This window comes from Chiloscyllium punctatum, chromosome 42, assembly GCF_047496795.1.
Source record: "Chiloscyllium punctatum isolate Juve2018m chromosome 42, sChiPun1.3, whole genome shotgun sequence".
Taxonomy (NCBI): Eukaryota; Metazoa; Chordata; class Chondrichthyes; order Orectolobiformes; family Hemiscylliidae; genus Chiloscyllium; species Chiloscyllium punctatum.
In genome coordinates, this window is record NC_092780.1 from 42,472,372 (window position 1) to 42,486,630 (window position 14,259).

At 42.3% G+C, this 14,259-nt stretch overlaps 1 protein-coding gene across 1 annotated transcript in view; it reads right to left on the reverse strand.

Annotated features, from left to right (window-relative positions):
- LOC140465534 (vasoactive intestinal polypeptide receptor-like) overlaps positions 1–7,487 on the reverse strand; it is a 137,401-nt gene extending 129,914 nt beyond the window's left edge. Inside the window, exon 1 of the mRNA XM_072561073.1 lies at positions 7,273–7,487. Within this exon, the coding sequence (XP_072417174.1) occupies positions 7,273–7,323 (51 nt within the window). The 5' untranslated portion in view covers positions 7,324–7,487. The remainder of the gene's footprint in view (positions 1–7,272) is intronic.
- Between the last annotated feature and the right edge of the window lie 6,772 nt (positions 7,488–14,259).

Consider the following 14,259-nt stretch of genomic DNA (forward strand, 5'->3'; position numbering starts at 1 on the left):
TCAACTCATAGTTCCAACAATATATTTACCACTGCTTCCATGGGAGCTATAATTTTCTTCAGTTGTTTCTTCCCTCCCAACTCCTGATTAATAGGATGCTACTTGTATCCTCTCAAGTGAGGATTAACACAAGATAACTGTTTAACTTATCTATCGTCTCTTTGTCCCCATTACTAAATCTCCTAGATTAATTTTAGACCATAATACCATAAAATATAGAAGCAGAATTAGGCCATTTGGCCCACTGAGTCTTCTCTGCCATTCGATTATGGATGATCTGTTTCTCAACCCAGTTCTTTAGCCTTTGATATCCTTTGATAACCGATATCCTTTGATTTTCTTTGTAACCTTTGATATCCTTACTAATCAAGAATCTATCTCTTTTTATCTTAAATACACTCAATTATTTGGCCTCCACACACCTCTATAGCAATGAGTTCAACAGATTAACCACTCTCTGACTGAAAAAATTCCTCCTTATATCAATTGCAATAGGGTCATCCTTTCACTTTGAGACTGTGCCCATGGGTCCTAATCTCTCTTACTAGTGGAAACAGTTTCTCCATGTCCACTCTATCCAGGCCTATCAGTATTCTGTAAGTCTCAATTAACCCCGCCCCCATCCTTCTAAACTCCATTGAGTACAGACCTGGAGTCCCCAACTGCTCTTCATATGACAAGCTCTTCATCGCTGAGATCATTCTTGTAAACCCGCTCTGGACCCTCTCTAATGCCAGCACATTCAGGGGTGTTACATTAGCTATTTCCAATCCTTTGGGACCCTCCCTGACTCCATTGATTCCTGAAAGATCACCACAATGCCTCGACAATGAGAGCTTAGTGCTGTTGTAATCCTGATCTATAGTCACCTCCTTTGCTTTCAAGATTCTGTCTCAAAACCCAGATTATTGGTTCACACATGGACCATGACTTCTGGCTGTTTTCCAATCCCCTGTAAAATGTTGTGCACACTTCAGACAAATCCTTTAGGTGACAGCAAAATGGGAGTTTTATAAAGATGATGGGAATCTGAGATGCTACCTGGAGAGCTAATGAGAGGCCAGCACTATTTCCTCCTGGGATCAGGACCCAGTGATCAGAAGATCCAACTCCACCCACTGAGAGCTAGCTGCTGGCCAACCAATGTCTGGCAGCTAAGTTGCTGAGCAGCACCACGAGGAGTAGATGACCACTGATGGCAATGCACTCAGTGGGAAGCCTTGCATTATGGAGCAACTCAAGCCTGAAGTAAGTGATGGCAGCAAGGGGTTTGCAGTGTGGAGAGGTCATGTAGGACATTATCAGCTAAGTGGTAGGCAGTTTCCAGTGGGCTCTTCCCCTTCTTGATGCCAGGTCTGTTGATCAGGCACTGAGTGCCTTTGAATGAGGACTATTACGTGTTCCTGATGTGACAACATGGAGGGTTGCCACGAGGTAAGTGCCAGTGATGATAAGAAGTGACTCTTACTCGATCATTAATTTATGTTGATGACATAAATGGTTGCCACTGAACTACAGTATGTTGATGATGTTCATGTCTGCGTAGACTCGAAGATCAAACTCCAAGCGACTATCAACACTGTCATGAAGATGTGAGCCTTACATTAACATTTATAAGACAAAAGTTCTTGAGCAACATAGCAATGGCCTCCAGTTATCATAATGCAGGACAAGGCCTTGTTTGATGGGATTCACTTTCCATACCTTGGGATCCTACTGTCAAAAAAAGCAGTCATAAATGTTCAATACTGCCTTCAATCACCTAAGGAAGACAGTGTTCAGAAATTGAGTCGACAAAGCACAACAGGTCAGGCAGTATCTGAGGAGCAAGAAAGTCAATGTTTCAGGCTTAACCCTTCATCAGGCCTAGTGTTTAAAGACCTCAACCTCAGCACCAAGCCCATGATCCACAGAGCAGTAGGTTTCCTACATGCCTCAGAGACTTAGGTTGTGTACAGCAGTCACCTCAAACCCTGGAGATATACCACGAAAGCTGCCTGCATTCTGCATATCCTGCAGGACATGTGCATCAATGTTAAGCTCTTCTCTCTTAGGCTAATGTATCTAGTGCTGAAACACCGCCCGCAGTCGATCAGCTGTGCTGGCCAGGCCACTTTTCTTAGTCATTCATGCAATGTGGGCGTCACTGGCAAGGCCAGCAATTTCAATGCCCATCCTTAATTATCCTTAATTACATTGCCGTTGGTCAGGAGTCACATGGAAGCCATTTCAGGGAAGGATGAAGTTTTCTTCCTTATGGGGCATTAGTGAACCAGATGGTTTTTTTTTCTTACAATCAACAATGGATTCATTGTCATCATAAGACTCTTAATTCAAGATTTTTTTTCCCTCGTTAAATTCAAATTCCACCATCTGCAGTGATGGGTCCCCAGAATAGTTCTGTGATAACACCACTAGACAATTGACTCACAGTATTATTTGAATTCTCTTCTGGGAGCTTCAACAATACAAGAGACTCCCAAGGGAGCAGAGCAAATATTTCAAAGATACCCTCAACATCTATCTGAAAAAGTGCAATGTCCACATCAACACCTTAGGAAAACGTGGCCCAAGATTTAAAGATGAATAGAAAAGATGTGCATCCCTCAAGTCTCCTTGTCCAATGGTAAATCTAGCTTAATGTTCCCTCTGAGATGCACCCATCGGCCCCAAGGTTCCGGACATGGCAGTCAGCACCAACATGATGATCCCAGAGGCCCACTCAGTTGGAAAGAAAATCAGAAGGAATGCTGGTCGAACATCGATAGAGAAATGACCAATTGTATTCCTCCCATTCACCCAACTAGCCTTGCTATTACAGAGGCTGCCAGTCATGCACTGGAATCTTCAGTTAGTTGAGAACCCATTTTAGTATGGAAGCAATTCATCCTTGTACACAGGGAGCTACGTAAGATGAAGGGTGGTCATTCAGGGGACTCCCTGGCATGGATCTAGTTGGTGTGCAGGCAACTTGCCATCATCCTGCCTGATCAAATGCCCTCCTACTTCCAAACTTATCCTGGGGGAGAATATAAAATGTTTTTCATTACGTGTCAAGTATCAAATCGGTGGAGCATTTCTACATTTTGCTGTGCCAACTCCATGCTCCTACCCTGTGCCCCCGTGGCATTGGATGACGTCCCACTGAGAAGCTGTCACCTGAACAGTAGCTTGAGAATATCACTGCTGTCTCATCTTATACTGCCAGTGGATCATTTACTTATGAACCTTCTGTACTTTCTGTGAACCTCCTGAAGCATGCACTCCAAGACAATCTTAGCCTTTTGTATGTTCAGCAGCGATTTGAGCCATCTCTCAAGCTCTGAATTCCTGAACTCAAGCTCATGTACTCCCATCCATGTAGTAATCTAAAGTACATAAAACATCCTTAAATTCTCACATGGAATTACAAGCAATGAGTCTCAAGATCCCCTACAGTGTGGAAACAGGCCCTTCAGCCCAACAAGCCCACACCGACCCTCCGAATAGTAACCCAACCAGACCCATTTCCCTCTGACTAATGCACCTAACACTATGGGCAATTTAGCATGGCCAATTCACCTGACCTGTACATCTTTGGACTGTGAGAAGAAACTGGAGCACCAGAGGAAACCCACGCAGACACAGGGAGAATGTGCAAACTCCACACAGACAGTCGCCCGAGGCTGGAATGGTGAAACAGATCAGAGAAAAAATGATAAAGTCGAGAATATTCATGAGCAAGGAATACAAAATTGCAGGAGATATTGACTAAAGGTCTCAAACATTCTTGAGTATTGTTAGTTCTAATTTCTATTGATGGCATAGTCTTAAATCCATTTTTGACTTTACAGAGATCTCAAAAGTAACTAGATTCTTTTAGATAAAGTTTCACGTTCTTGATTTTCAGAGATTTGATTTGGTTACCTAACTGAGTAGACAAAGTTAAACAAAATTATTTATAGTGAATGTAAAGTATGACATGTGAAAAATGTGCAACATCAGAAATATAATGTGCACACTATAAATAAGATAGGTGGCTTTTAAAATGAACTCCCTGCTGACATTTGTAAAGAAAATACATTCATCAGAAATCTTTACAATATATGTTAATCCTCCAATGACATCAAAACAGTGTACAGATTAATTTCATATAAGTGTGTTAATCTGTCTGTTATGAGTGCCACTATAAATAATTTTGGGTTATTAGACCGAAACTAGGGAAGTCAATGGTTTCATTATTTTCACTGTCTAGACAAAAATGTAAAATTACAAGATTATGCTGGATTATGAATTATGGTGCATAATACTGTTCCAGCGTGAAAATATCAAATACTAGGGGGCGTAGGTTTAAAGTGAGGGGGAAAATTAAGGGAGATGTACGAAGCAAGTTTTTTACTCAGAGGGTGCCTAGAACATGGTTCCAGAGAGATGATTGATACAATAGCAGAGTTTAACAGGCATTTAGACAGACAGATACAGAATAGCTGGATATGGGCCACATGCAGACAGGTGGGATTAGTTTAGAATAGCATCATGGTGGGTCAAAGAGCCTGTTCCTGTGCTGCATAATTCTATGGTAGTGGTTTCAGGGATGATGAGTGTCAGTTACATGGTTGGATTGGAGAAGGTGGGTCTGCTCTTCTTAGAAAAGGTTTAGAGGAGATTTGATTGAGGTATTCAAAATCTTGAGGAATACAGTAGATAGAAATAAACTGTTTTCATTTCTCATCAGCATTTTATACAGTCTTAGCATAACCTCCCTGCTCTTAAACCCCTCGGCTAATAACAGCAAGGACGCTATAGATCTTCTTAATCGCTATATACACCTGTTCTGATGCCTGAAGGACCAGTAGACTTGCACACCAAGGTCCCTTTGATCCTCAGTGCATCTCGAGGTCCTATTGCTCATCATGGAATCCCTTGTCTTATTTGCCCTGGCCAAGTTTATCAAAAGAGGTTAAGAAAAGTTAAATCAGGAAGTCTTGTTTGATTTCCGTAGCTGAAGAGTGAACAACTACAACTCTTTACATAATTAATTTTCTTCCAAAAAAAAAGCAAAATTTAGAGCATTAGGGCTTGAGTCACATGTACCTTTGAAGCAAGCAATATTTAACACATAAAGGTGCATTGTTTCCAACGGTATCATTATTTTTACTTTTTAGCAAATGAAGATCCCTAGAGTCAAGTCACGGCCTCCCCACTTGCTGAATTTAAGATCATCAGCCAGTGAGGGTTGTTGTAATTTTACTGATGATCTGGAAACAGACATTCTGATCCTGGGTTGGCTTTCACCCTAAATGTCAATAAAATTTGTTCCATCTCATGCTAAGATGAATGCAATATAATGCTCCTTTCTATCATTCTCAGAGTTGAACAATGGTGTGTTGCTAACAACAGGTTTGTTGTGATTGCATCACATTCACTGTTGGAACTTACTGTTGTCAGAACAGTTTGTTCTTTAGTCTGATATATCACAGTTATCTTCAAAATTGGCTGTGAATTTTATGTAAATTCCCCACTCCACACATATAATACTGTGCTGATTACTTGACGTGTCTACCATGGGTTACCCAGAGATAGATTCGGCTGTACTCATGGAGCTACACTGTGATACACAAAGGACATTCTAAAACTGTAACCAAATTAACAAATTTTCAATATTTATAATGTCATCTAATCTCTTGATTGGGATACAAATACATTCCAACTAAACTGATCAGCAGTTTTTTTTTGTTTACATTTCATTTGTCTGCTTTAGGTCTGTCCTTCCTTGTCAAATCACTGGCTAATTCACTGCCTGACTATCTCACCTTCTGTTTGGCTAGCTCACTGTCTGATTCACTGTCTGTCACTCTAACTGACTTTCTGTCTAGCTTACTGTTTGTCTGTCTCATTATCTGTCTGGCTAGTTAACTGTCTGTCTGGTTTACTGTCTGTTTGTCTCACTATCTGTCCAGCTAGCTCACTGTCTTTCTGTATGTTTCCTTGTCTGCCTGGCTAGCTCACGGTTTGTCTGTCTCACTGTCTGGCTAGCTCACTATCTATCTGTTTGTCTGGCTAGCTCACTCTCTGTCTGTCTCACTGTCTGTCTCACTGTCTGTCTGTCTGTCTCACTGACAGTCTGTATGTCTCACTGCCTGTCTGGCTAGCTCACTGTCAGTCTGTCCCATTGTTTAGCTAGCTCATTCTTTGTCTGTCTCACTGCCTGTCTGTCTGGCTAGGTTAATGTCTGTCTGTTTCACTGTCTGTCTGGCTAGCTCACTGTCTGTCTGGCTGGCTAGCTTATTGTCTGTCTGGCCAGTCTTACCTAACTGTCGCACTATCTTTGCTGGTTGGTGCACCTGCTTTTCCCTGTCTATCATAGACTCCCAATATAGATAGGGATCTGAGTGTGTGCTGCACTGTCTGCAATGCTCCTTCTTCAATGTCAGGTCAAACTGAGAACTCAGCTGCCCTCTCAGGTGGGTGCAATAACAAAAATTACATTGGCACTATCATGAGAAAGTTACTTCCAGTGGCAATACTTATCTTAAAACTGACATCACTGGAACAGACATTATGTTTATGATGGCACTGCTGTTTGTGGAATGATGCTATGCACACTCTGGCTGCTGTGTTGGGTACATCACATCTGTAACTGCAGGCTAAATGCTTCCTTGCCTTGTAAAGTAGTTTGGGACAAGGCTGAGGTTGTGCTAGATGATGTATAGATGTTTTCTTTTCTCTGAGGTTCCCGGTCTAAAGCTTGCCCCATTTGCTTTGTTCTCCTTCCACACCGTCCACGAGGCCCCCTTTCCCCTCTCCAAGCTGTGACCATGAACTCGGCTAGGAGCTCTGGCCGCCTGCTCAATGCTAGCAGGGTCTGTGGGGGAGCAGTATTTGAGACAGAGGGTGCCAGAAGCATCTATGGTGAGACTCAGTTCTGGCCAATGCTGGTCGATCTCAAACCTCTCCACACAGACCCTGCTACCAGAATCTAGAGTCTCTCTTATTGCCTCCTGTGTATATTTATTCCAGGACCTGACCAGCATCTGACTTTATTGTAAAATCTAAATTTAGATAGATTCCAAAATCTCCAAGTTGTCAGCGATAAAACAGAATTTAAACAATAACCATTATACAGATAGAGAGGAACATTTTTCCTAGTTGGTATCCTAAAGAATTGAAAACTGATATAAAGGATTATTTATTTTTGTAAAAACTCTATTCTTCCAAACTGCAGTATGCAATAAAACGGTGAGTAACACTATTTCTGAGTTTTCGGCTTTGTTCTTTTTTCCAGGTACTCACAGACACGGTGCAAAAACTGAATACAAGTAAAGGGCTTGCTGGACACTTCATATTGTTTCTGATTCTCCAGGAGCGAGCGAGAGAGAGAGAAGAGCTGGTTAGGAGCAGCCTTAATCCACCGATTGAGTCTTTGGCTGACAGTCCACGTGTAGCGGCTGCCTGGCGAAGTAACGGGCACTGTCAGCAGCAGCCCCGAACTGTTCAACTCCAGCCCTGAACAGTGAATGAGCAGGCGACGAGTCTCAGAGCAGTGACTGAGTCTGCAGCGATCCCCGAGATTGTTCAACACATTGCAAACGTAGCCAGTTCCAATTTTACCCGTGACTGGATTAAAGTGTCCCTATTTCCCCTCCCTCTGGTTTGGAACAATCGGAGGGACGGATTGTTACACCATCCCCCGTACAACTTAATTCCAACCACACCTCCCCCCACCTTCCACCTGCCTCTTGCCTCCTGCTCATTGCACATTCAGTACCGTCACTCCCTCACGTCGTTCGGTCTTCGCTGATGTGTACGATAAATTCCTGTCCGCGCTAATGATGAAATCAGGGTTTTAGGCATTGATACTGACAAAATACCAAAACATGGGATGGAATGATCCTCCGGGTGAAGTGAGGATGGAGTCTTGACTGAGACCATCTCACCACAAGCTGTTCGTAACATTGTCACAACTCCGATTGTTTTGAAATAAAGCAGACTAACCCTGACAGGAGCATATTCCCTGAAGTCCTCTCTGTCCCTTCCTATGTATTAGGTGATCTAACCCATCACATTTTGCTTCGACCTCAAATAGTAAGGAGGACAGTGCAGAATATTAGAAAGACACATAAATTGGTGGAGTGGGTGGACAGGTGAGAAATAAGATTCAATACTGAGAAGTTCAAGATGATGCACTTTAGTCAGAAGAACATTGGAAAGACAATATAAAATAGTGGGGGTGCAAGAACTGGGTATTTGTGCATAAATCATTGAAGGTAGCTGCACAAGTCAAGAGGGTAAATAAAACATAGATTTTGTGATTTTTGAGAAGATAAGTAGCTCCGGTTTGTGGTTCAAGTTGTCGGTTTACTCGCTGAGCTGGAAGCGCTGGTGTTCCGCTTTCTATTGATGTTTTGTGGTCTGTTGTAGTGTTTGACAACACTTCCGGTTCTTTTTCTATGAGGTTGGTAAATGGGGTCTAAATTGATGTGTCTGTTGATGGAGGTCCAGTTTGAATGGCATGCCTCTAGGAATTCCCGTGTGTATTTTCAGCTTTAATAATTGGGGTATAGAGTAGAAGAGGAGGGAGGTAATGTTAAACTTACATTTGAAACTTGTTAGACCTCAGCTGGACCATTTTGTACAGTTGTGGGTGCCATATCAGAGGATGTGAATGCTTTGGACAGAGTGTAGAAGTTCCAGGAATGGAACTTCTCCAAGAATGGTTCCAGGAATGAGAAATTTCAGTTTTGAGGATAGACTGAAAAAGGTGGGACTGTTCTGCTTGGAAAGAAAAGGGCTGAAAGGAGATCTGATAGAGATTTTCAAAATCATGAGTGGGTTGCACAGAATAGATAGAGAGGTTGTTCCTGCTCATTAAAGGAACAAGAATGAGAGGACATAGACTTAAAGTGATATGCAAGAGAGGAGCAAGTAGAGTATGGAATGCACCACCTGGGTGCGTGGTGGAGACAGTTTCAATGAGGCATTGATGAGGGTCTTGGAAAATTATTTTGATAAAAGTAATATGTTACAATATGGGGATAAAACAGAAGATTGGCATGAAGTTATGATATTAATTTAATGAGGCCAAATTGCCTCCTTTATGTGCCTTCTGTGGTACCCAATATTTACACAAACATTAGTTTTTGAGACAGAAGTTTGGGGGCACTTGTCCCATGCTTGAGAAATGAGCATAAAGTCATGGATGACAGTTCAGTGCGGTACTGAAATAGTGCTTTCCTATCTGAGGTGCCACCTTTTGAATGAAACCTTAAACCAAGGCTTTACCTGGCTGGTCAGGTGTATGTTAAAGATTCTACTGCACTGTTTGGAAGAACAAATAAAATTCTCTCCATGTTTATTCCACAAACAGCATCTAAAGTTGTTTGGTTGACCAATTTTAGGAGCTTACTGCCTATGAATTGGCTGCCCTATTTCCTAATGCCTCAAAAGCACTCCATTGTCTGTAAAGTACTTGGACAAGCAAGAGGCAAAAAAGTACATCATACAAATGTGAGGCTTTTTTTCATGCAGATATCACTGGCAGCTCCTGCTGATTACAGGGAATGAATTAACTCCAGGATGACACTGGCTTAGAGTTTTCTGCTGGTCTTAGAGCAGCTGAGGACCTCAAGAACCTCAAGGGTAAATATTGGAGGCAGTTTCCTGACCAGACATAGTCATAAAACCACAGGAAATATGAGCAAGCCACTCGTTGCCTCAAGTCTGCAGCACCCTGCAACTGAATTATGGCTGATCTTCAACCTCAACGTTATGTTCCCATGGCCCTTAATATCTTTAATAACTAAAAATCTATTAATCTCTGTCTTAAACATGTTCAACAACTTTCACAGTTCTCTGGGGTAGAGAATTTCAAACGTTCACCACTCGCTGATAAAATTCATCTTCATCTCAGTGCTACATTCTTTGTCTTTTCTTCTGAGACTGTGTCTTCTGGTTCCAGATCCCAGGGGAAATGTTCTTCCTGCATTGACTCTGTCAGGCCCTGTAAGAATTTTATGGATTTCAATGAGATCACCTTTCATTCTTCTTAACTCTAGAGTGTAGAGATTCAGACTCTGAATTTCTCCTCAAAGCACAAATCTTACCAGTGGGAGCAAGCATTAGGTGAATCAGCCTTGTATTTTGCCCAGGTTTCAGTCTTTTGAGTTTACCACAATATCCTGCTCGGTGCCACAGGAAGCAGAGATCTCTGTCCTGGATTGTTCTTCTAGAATATTAGCACAATGGTCTTCAATTTCTTTTTCAGGACAATGCATTATTCTAATCACAGAAAGAATTGCATTTATATGACACTTTTCATAGCCTCTGGTCACTTCAACACTCATCCAGTACTTTGGAAATATCATCACCGTTACAGGACAAGGAAAAGCATGAAGGCATCTGTACAGTGTATATAGCCAGTAAATCCATTTCTGTTGGTGTTGGTTGTGAGATAAACATCGATTATAATATTAGGGTATATTCCTTTACTTGTCTTCAAATGGTGCAGTAGAGTCTTTTACTTATCCCTAAAAGGCCACATAGGACAATCTGAAAGGCAGCACATCCAACAATGCAGCCTTCTCTCAGTTTTTGGACTTCAGACTTTGCCCTTAAATCTCTGGATTGCAACTGAGACCGTATGAATTACTGAATCAAAAATTGGGCTGGACCAACAGTAGAACAAGCGATTGAACAAAGGGAGATCAGAGGAGGAAAGTGTAAATGGGCAAGCTCTGTTATTGCAGAGGGCCATGGTCGTGCTTGGGAGAATCTTTGGCCTTGACCCCTGCTGCATTAGGGTTTTATCTTCTCTGAATGAAGGTCATATTGCTCCAAGTGACATCTGCATGTTTTATTCCAAGTCTCATCTGGTTTCAGCCTTCCAGACACTCTCAATAAACAATGGTGAAGTGGTTCCATTTAGACTCAATGGAAGCTTTACCAATATTTGTTTATCTTTTGACTAGACTCTCTACAGCATTCAGGAGTCAACACTGAGTTCATCAAATTGAGGCCATAAACTTTGCCCCCATTTTGTTTCCTGTTTTAGTTTTTGTCTCTCAGTTAATCCAGAGACTTACTCAGAGGTACATCCTCTGTTTCTTTGGGAGGATCTTCCAGTCCTGGAGGAGGTGAGAAGAGTTAACAGTTAGTAAACATGAGTAAACATAACTGGGCAACAGTCCAAAGATTGGAGTCCAAAGATGGGAAAACTTCTTCGATTACATTCCGTGAACCTGAAAGGAGGGTTGATACTTCATACTGTTGGTGCTGGGAAGCTTGCTAGCATGCATTAGCAACTCATTAAAGCACAAGTGCAGGGATGATGAGCCAACAGGTCACTGCACCATGGTATGGGAAGCCATTCAAGAGAGGAGAGCAGAAAGACAAGTGGTTGTTATAGGGGATTCTATCATTAGGAGAATAAGTAACATCCTTTGTAAGCAGGATCAAGAATGTTGCCTGCCCAGTGCCAGGGTAAGGGATATCTGGCTGGCTTGAAAGGATATTGGAGGGGGAGGGAGAGGATCCAGATGTTATGATCCATGATGTATCAGGAGTAAGGAACAAAATTAAAGAATAGGTCCCCAAGAATTATAATCTCCAGATTACTGCCCGAGCCACATGCAAATTGGAATAGGGACACAAGAATAAGGGAAATTAGCACATGGCTAAAAGAGTTGTGCTAGAAAGAGGGGTTCTTTTTCATGGGGCATTAGTATTGGAACAGGAGGCATCTCTCCTGCTGGGAAAGTCTCCATCCAAACTGACCTGGGACTAATGCTGTAATAAATAGGCTGACCTCAGGAAGTTAAACTAGAAAGTTGGCGGGTGGAGAGGAGAACCTTCCCCCAGTGGGAAACAAAGCAGCAAGTTAACATCCATTGGGGTGGATTCAACTGCATGGAAAAATATGAAAGAAATGACAGGGAATGAGAACTTAGGAGCAGATATTAAAGTCTCCAGCACAGATATAAATAGGACAAAGTATTTGGAAAGGGTTAGCAATCAAACTCCAAACACACTGGGACATCAAATGATGATGAGAAGAGGGATGGTTAATACAGGACTGAAGATGTTATATTTGAATGTACGCAGTATGAGGAATAAGGTAAATGAGCTTGTGATGCAGATCAAAATTGGCAGTTATGACATGGTGGGCGTCATGGAGACATGACTGCAAGGCAATCAGGATTGAGAGCTGAATATCCAAGGATACACATCCTATTGAAAAGATAAGGCAGTTGGACAGAGGGAGTGGTGTTGTCTTAGTAGTAAGAAATTAAATTAAATTAATAGTAATAAACAAAGTAGGGTCAGATGGTGTAGAATCTGTGTGGGTAGAATTGAGGAACCGCAAAGGTTATAAAAATGTTGGAGTTATGTACAGGCCTCCAAACAGGAGTTAGGAGCTGGGGCGTAAGATATACTAGGAGATAGAAAGGATGTCTAAGAAAGGCAAAGTTACAGTGAACATGGGGGATTCCAATATGCAGGTGGGCTGGGATAATCAGGTTAGTAGTGGCATGCAAAGAAAGGCATTTGAGGAATGTCTATGGGATGGCTTTTGGAGCAGCTTGTGATGGAGCCCATGAGGGAATAGGCATTACTGGATTGAGTGTTGTGCAATGAGGCAGACTTGATAAGGGGGTCTAAGGAGAAGGAACCCCTAGGAGGCAATGATCATAGTATGATTGAATTTAGTCTGCAATTTGCGAGGGAGAAGCTGGAATAAGAGATAATGGTATTACATCTGAATAAAGGCAACTCCAGAAACATGAGGAAGGAGCTGGGCAGAATTGACTAAAAGAGGAGCCTAGCAGGAAAGGCAGTGGAAAAGCAATGGCAGGAGTTTCTGGGAGTAATTCAGGAGACAGAGCAGAGATTCATCCCGAGAAAGCATGGTACAGGGAGAATGAGGCAACCATGGCTGACTAGGTAAATCAGGGATAGCATAAAAGCAAAAGAGAAAGCACATAATGTGGCAAAAGCCAATGGGAAACAGAGGATTAGGAAGCTTACAAAGATCAACAGAGGGAGCCAAAAAAAAGGAGGGAAAAGCTTAAATAATGATAAGTTCTTGGGGAGCGTTGCTGAACAAAAAGACCTTGGAATGCAGGTTCATAAATGCAGTTCCTTAAAAGTGGAGTTGCAGGTAGGTAGGTTAGTGAAGATGGCATTTGGTATGCTCTCCTTTATTGGTCAGAGCACTGAGTATAGAAGTTGGGAGGTCATGTTGAGGACATTGGTCAGGCTAATATTGGAATTTTGTATGCAAGTCTGTTCTCTCTCTCATAGGAAGAATGTTATGAAATTTGAAATAGTTCAGAAAAGAGTTACAAGGATGTTGCCAGGGTTGGAGGGTTTAAGCTAAAGGGAGAGGCAGAATAGGCTATGGCTACTTTCGCTGGAGTGTCGGAGGCTGAAGGGTGACCTTATAGATGTTTATGAAATCATGAGGGGCATAGATAGGGTAAATTGACAAAATCTTTTCCCTGGGGTGGGAGAATCCAGAACTAGAGGGCATAGGTTTAAGGCGAGAGGGGAAAGATTTAAAAAGATTTAAAAGCGGCAACTTTTTTATGTTGGTGGTGTGTGTATGGAATGAGATGCCAGAGGAAGTGGTGGAGACTGGTAAAATTACAACATTTGAAAGACAGCTGGATGGTGTATGAAAAGGAAGGGTTTAGAGGGATATGGGCCAAATGCGGGAAAATGGGACTAGGTTAGGTTGGGATATCAGGTCGGCACAGATTTGTTGGACCGAAGGATCTGTTTCTGTCTGGTTACTGAAGTCTGCCACAAGGATCTGTTTTGGGACCACTGCTGTTTGTCATTTTGATAAATGACTTAGACGCAGGCATAGGTGGATGGATTAGTAAATTTACAGATGACACTAAAGTCGGTGGAGTAGTGGAGAGTTTGGAAGAATGTTACAGGTTGCAGGGGGCCTTGGATAACCTGCAGAATAGGGCTGAGAGGTGGCAAATGGAGTTCAATGTGAGGTGATGCCTCACCTAAATGTGAACATAGAACATAGAGAGGCGACTGACTGTGTGGAGTTTGCACGTTCTCCCCGTGTCTGTGTGGGTTTCCTCCGGGTGCTCCGGTTTCCTCCCACAGTCCAAAGATGTGCAGGTCAGGTGAATTGACCATCCTAAATTGCCCGTAGTGTAGGTAAGGGGTAGATGTAGGGGTATGGGTGGGTTGCGCTTCGGCGGGGCGGTGTGGACTTGTTGGGCCGAAGGGCCTGTTTCCACACTGTAAGTAATCTAATCT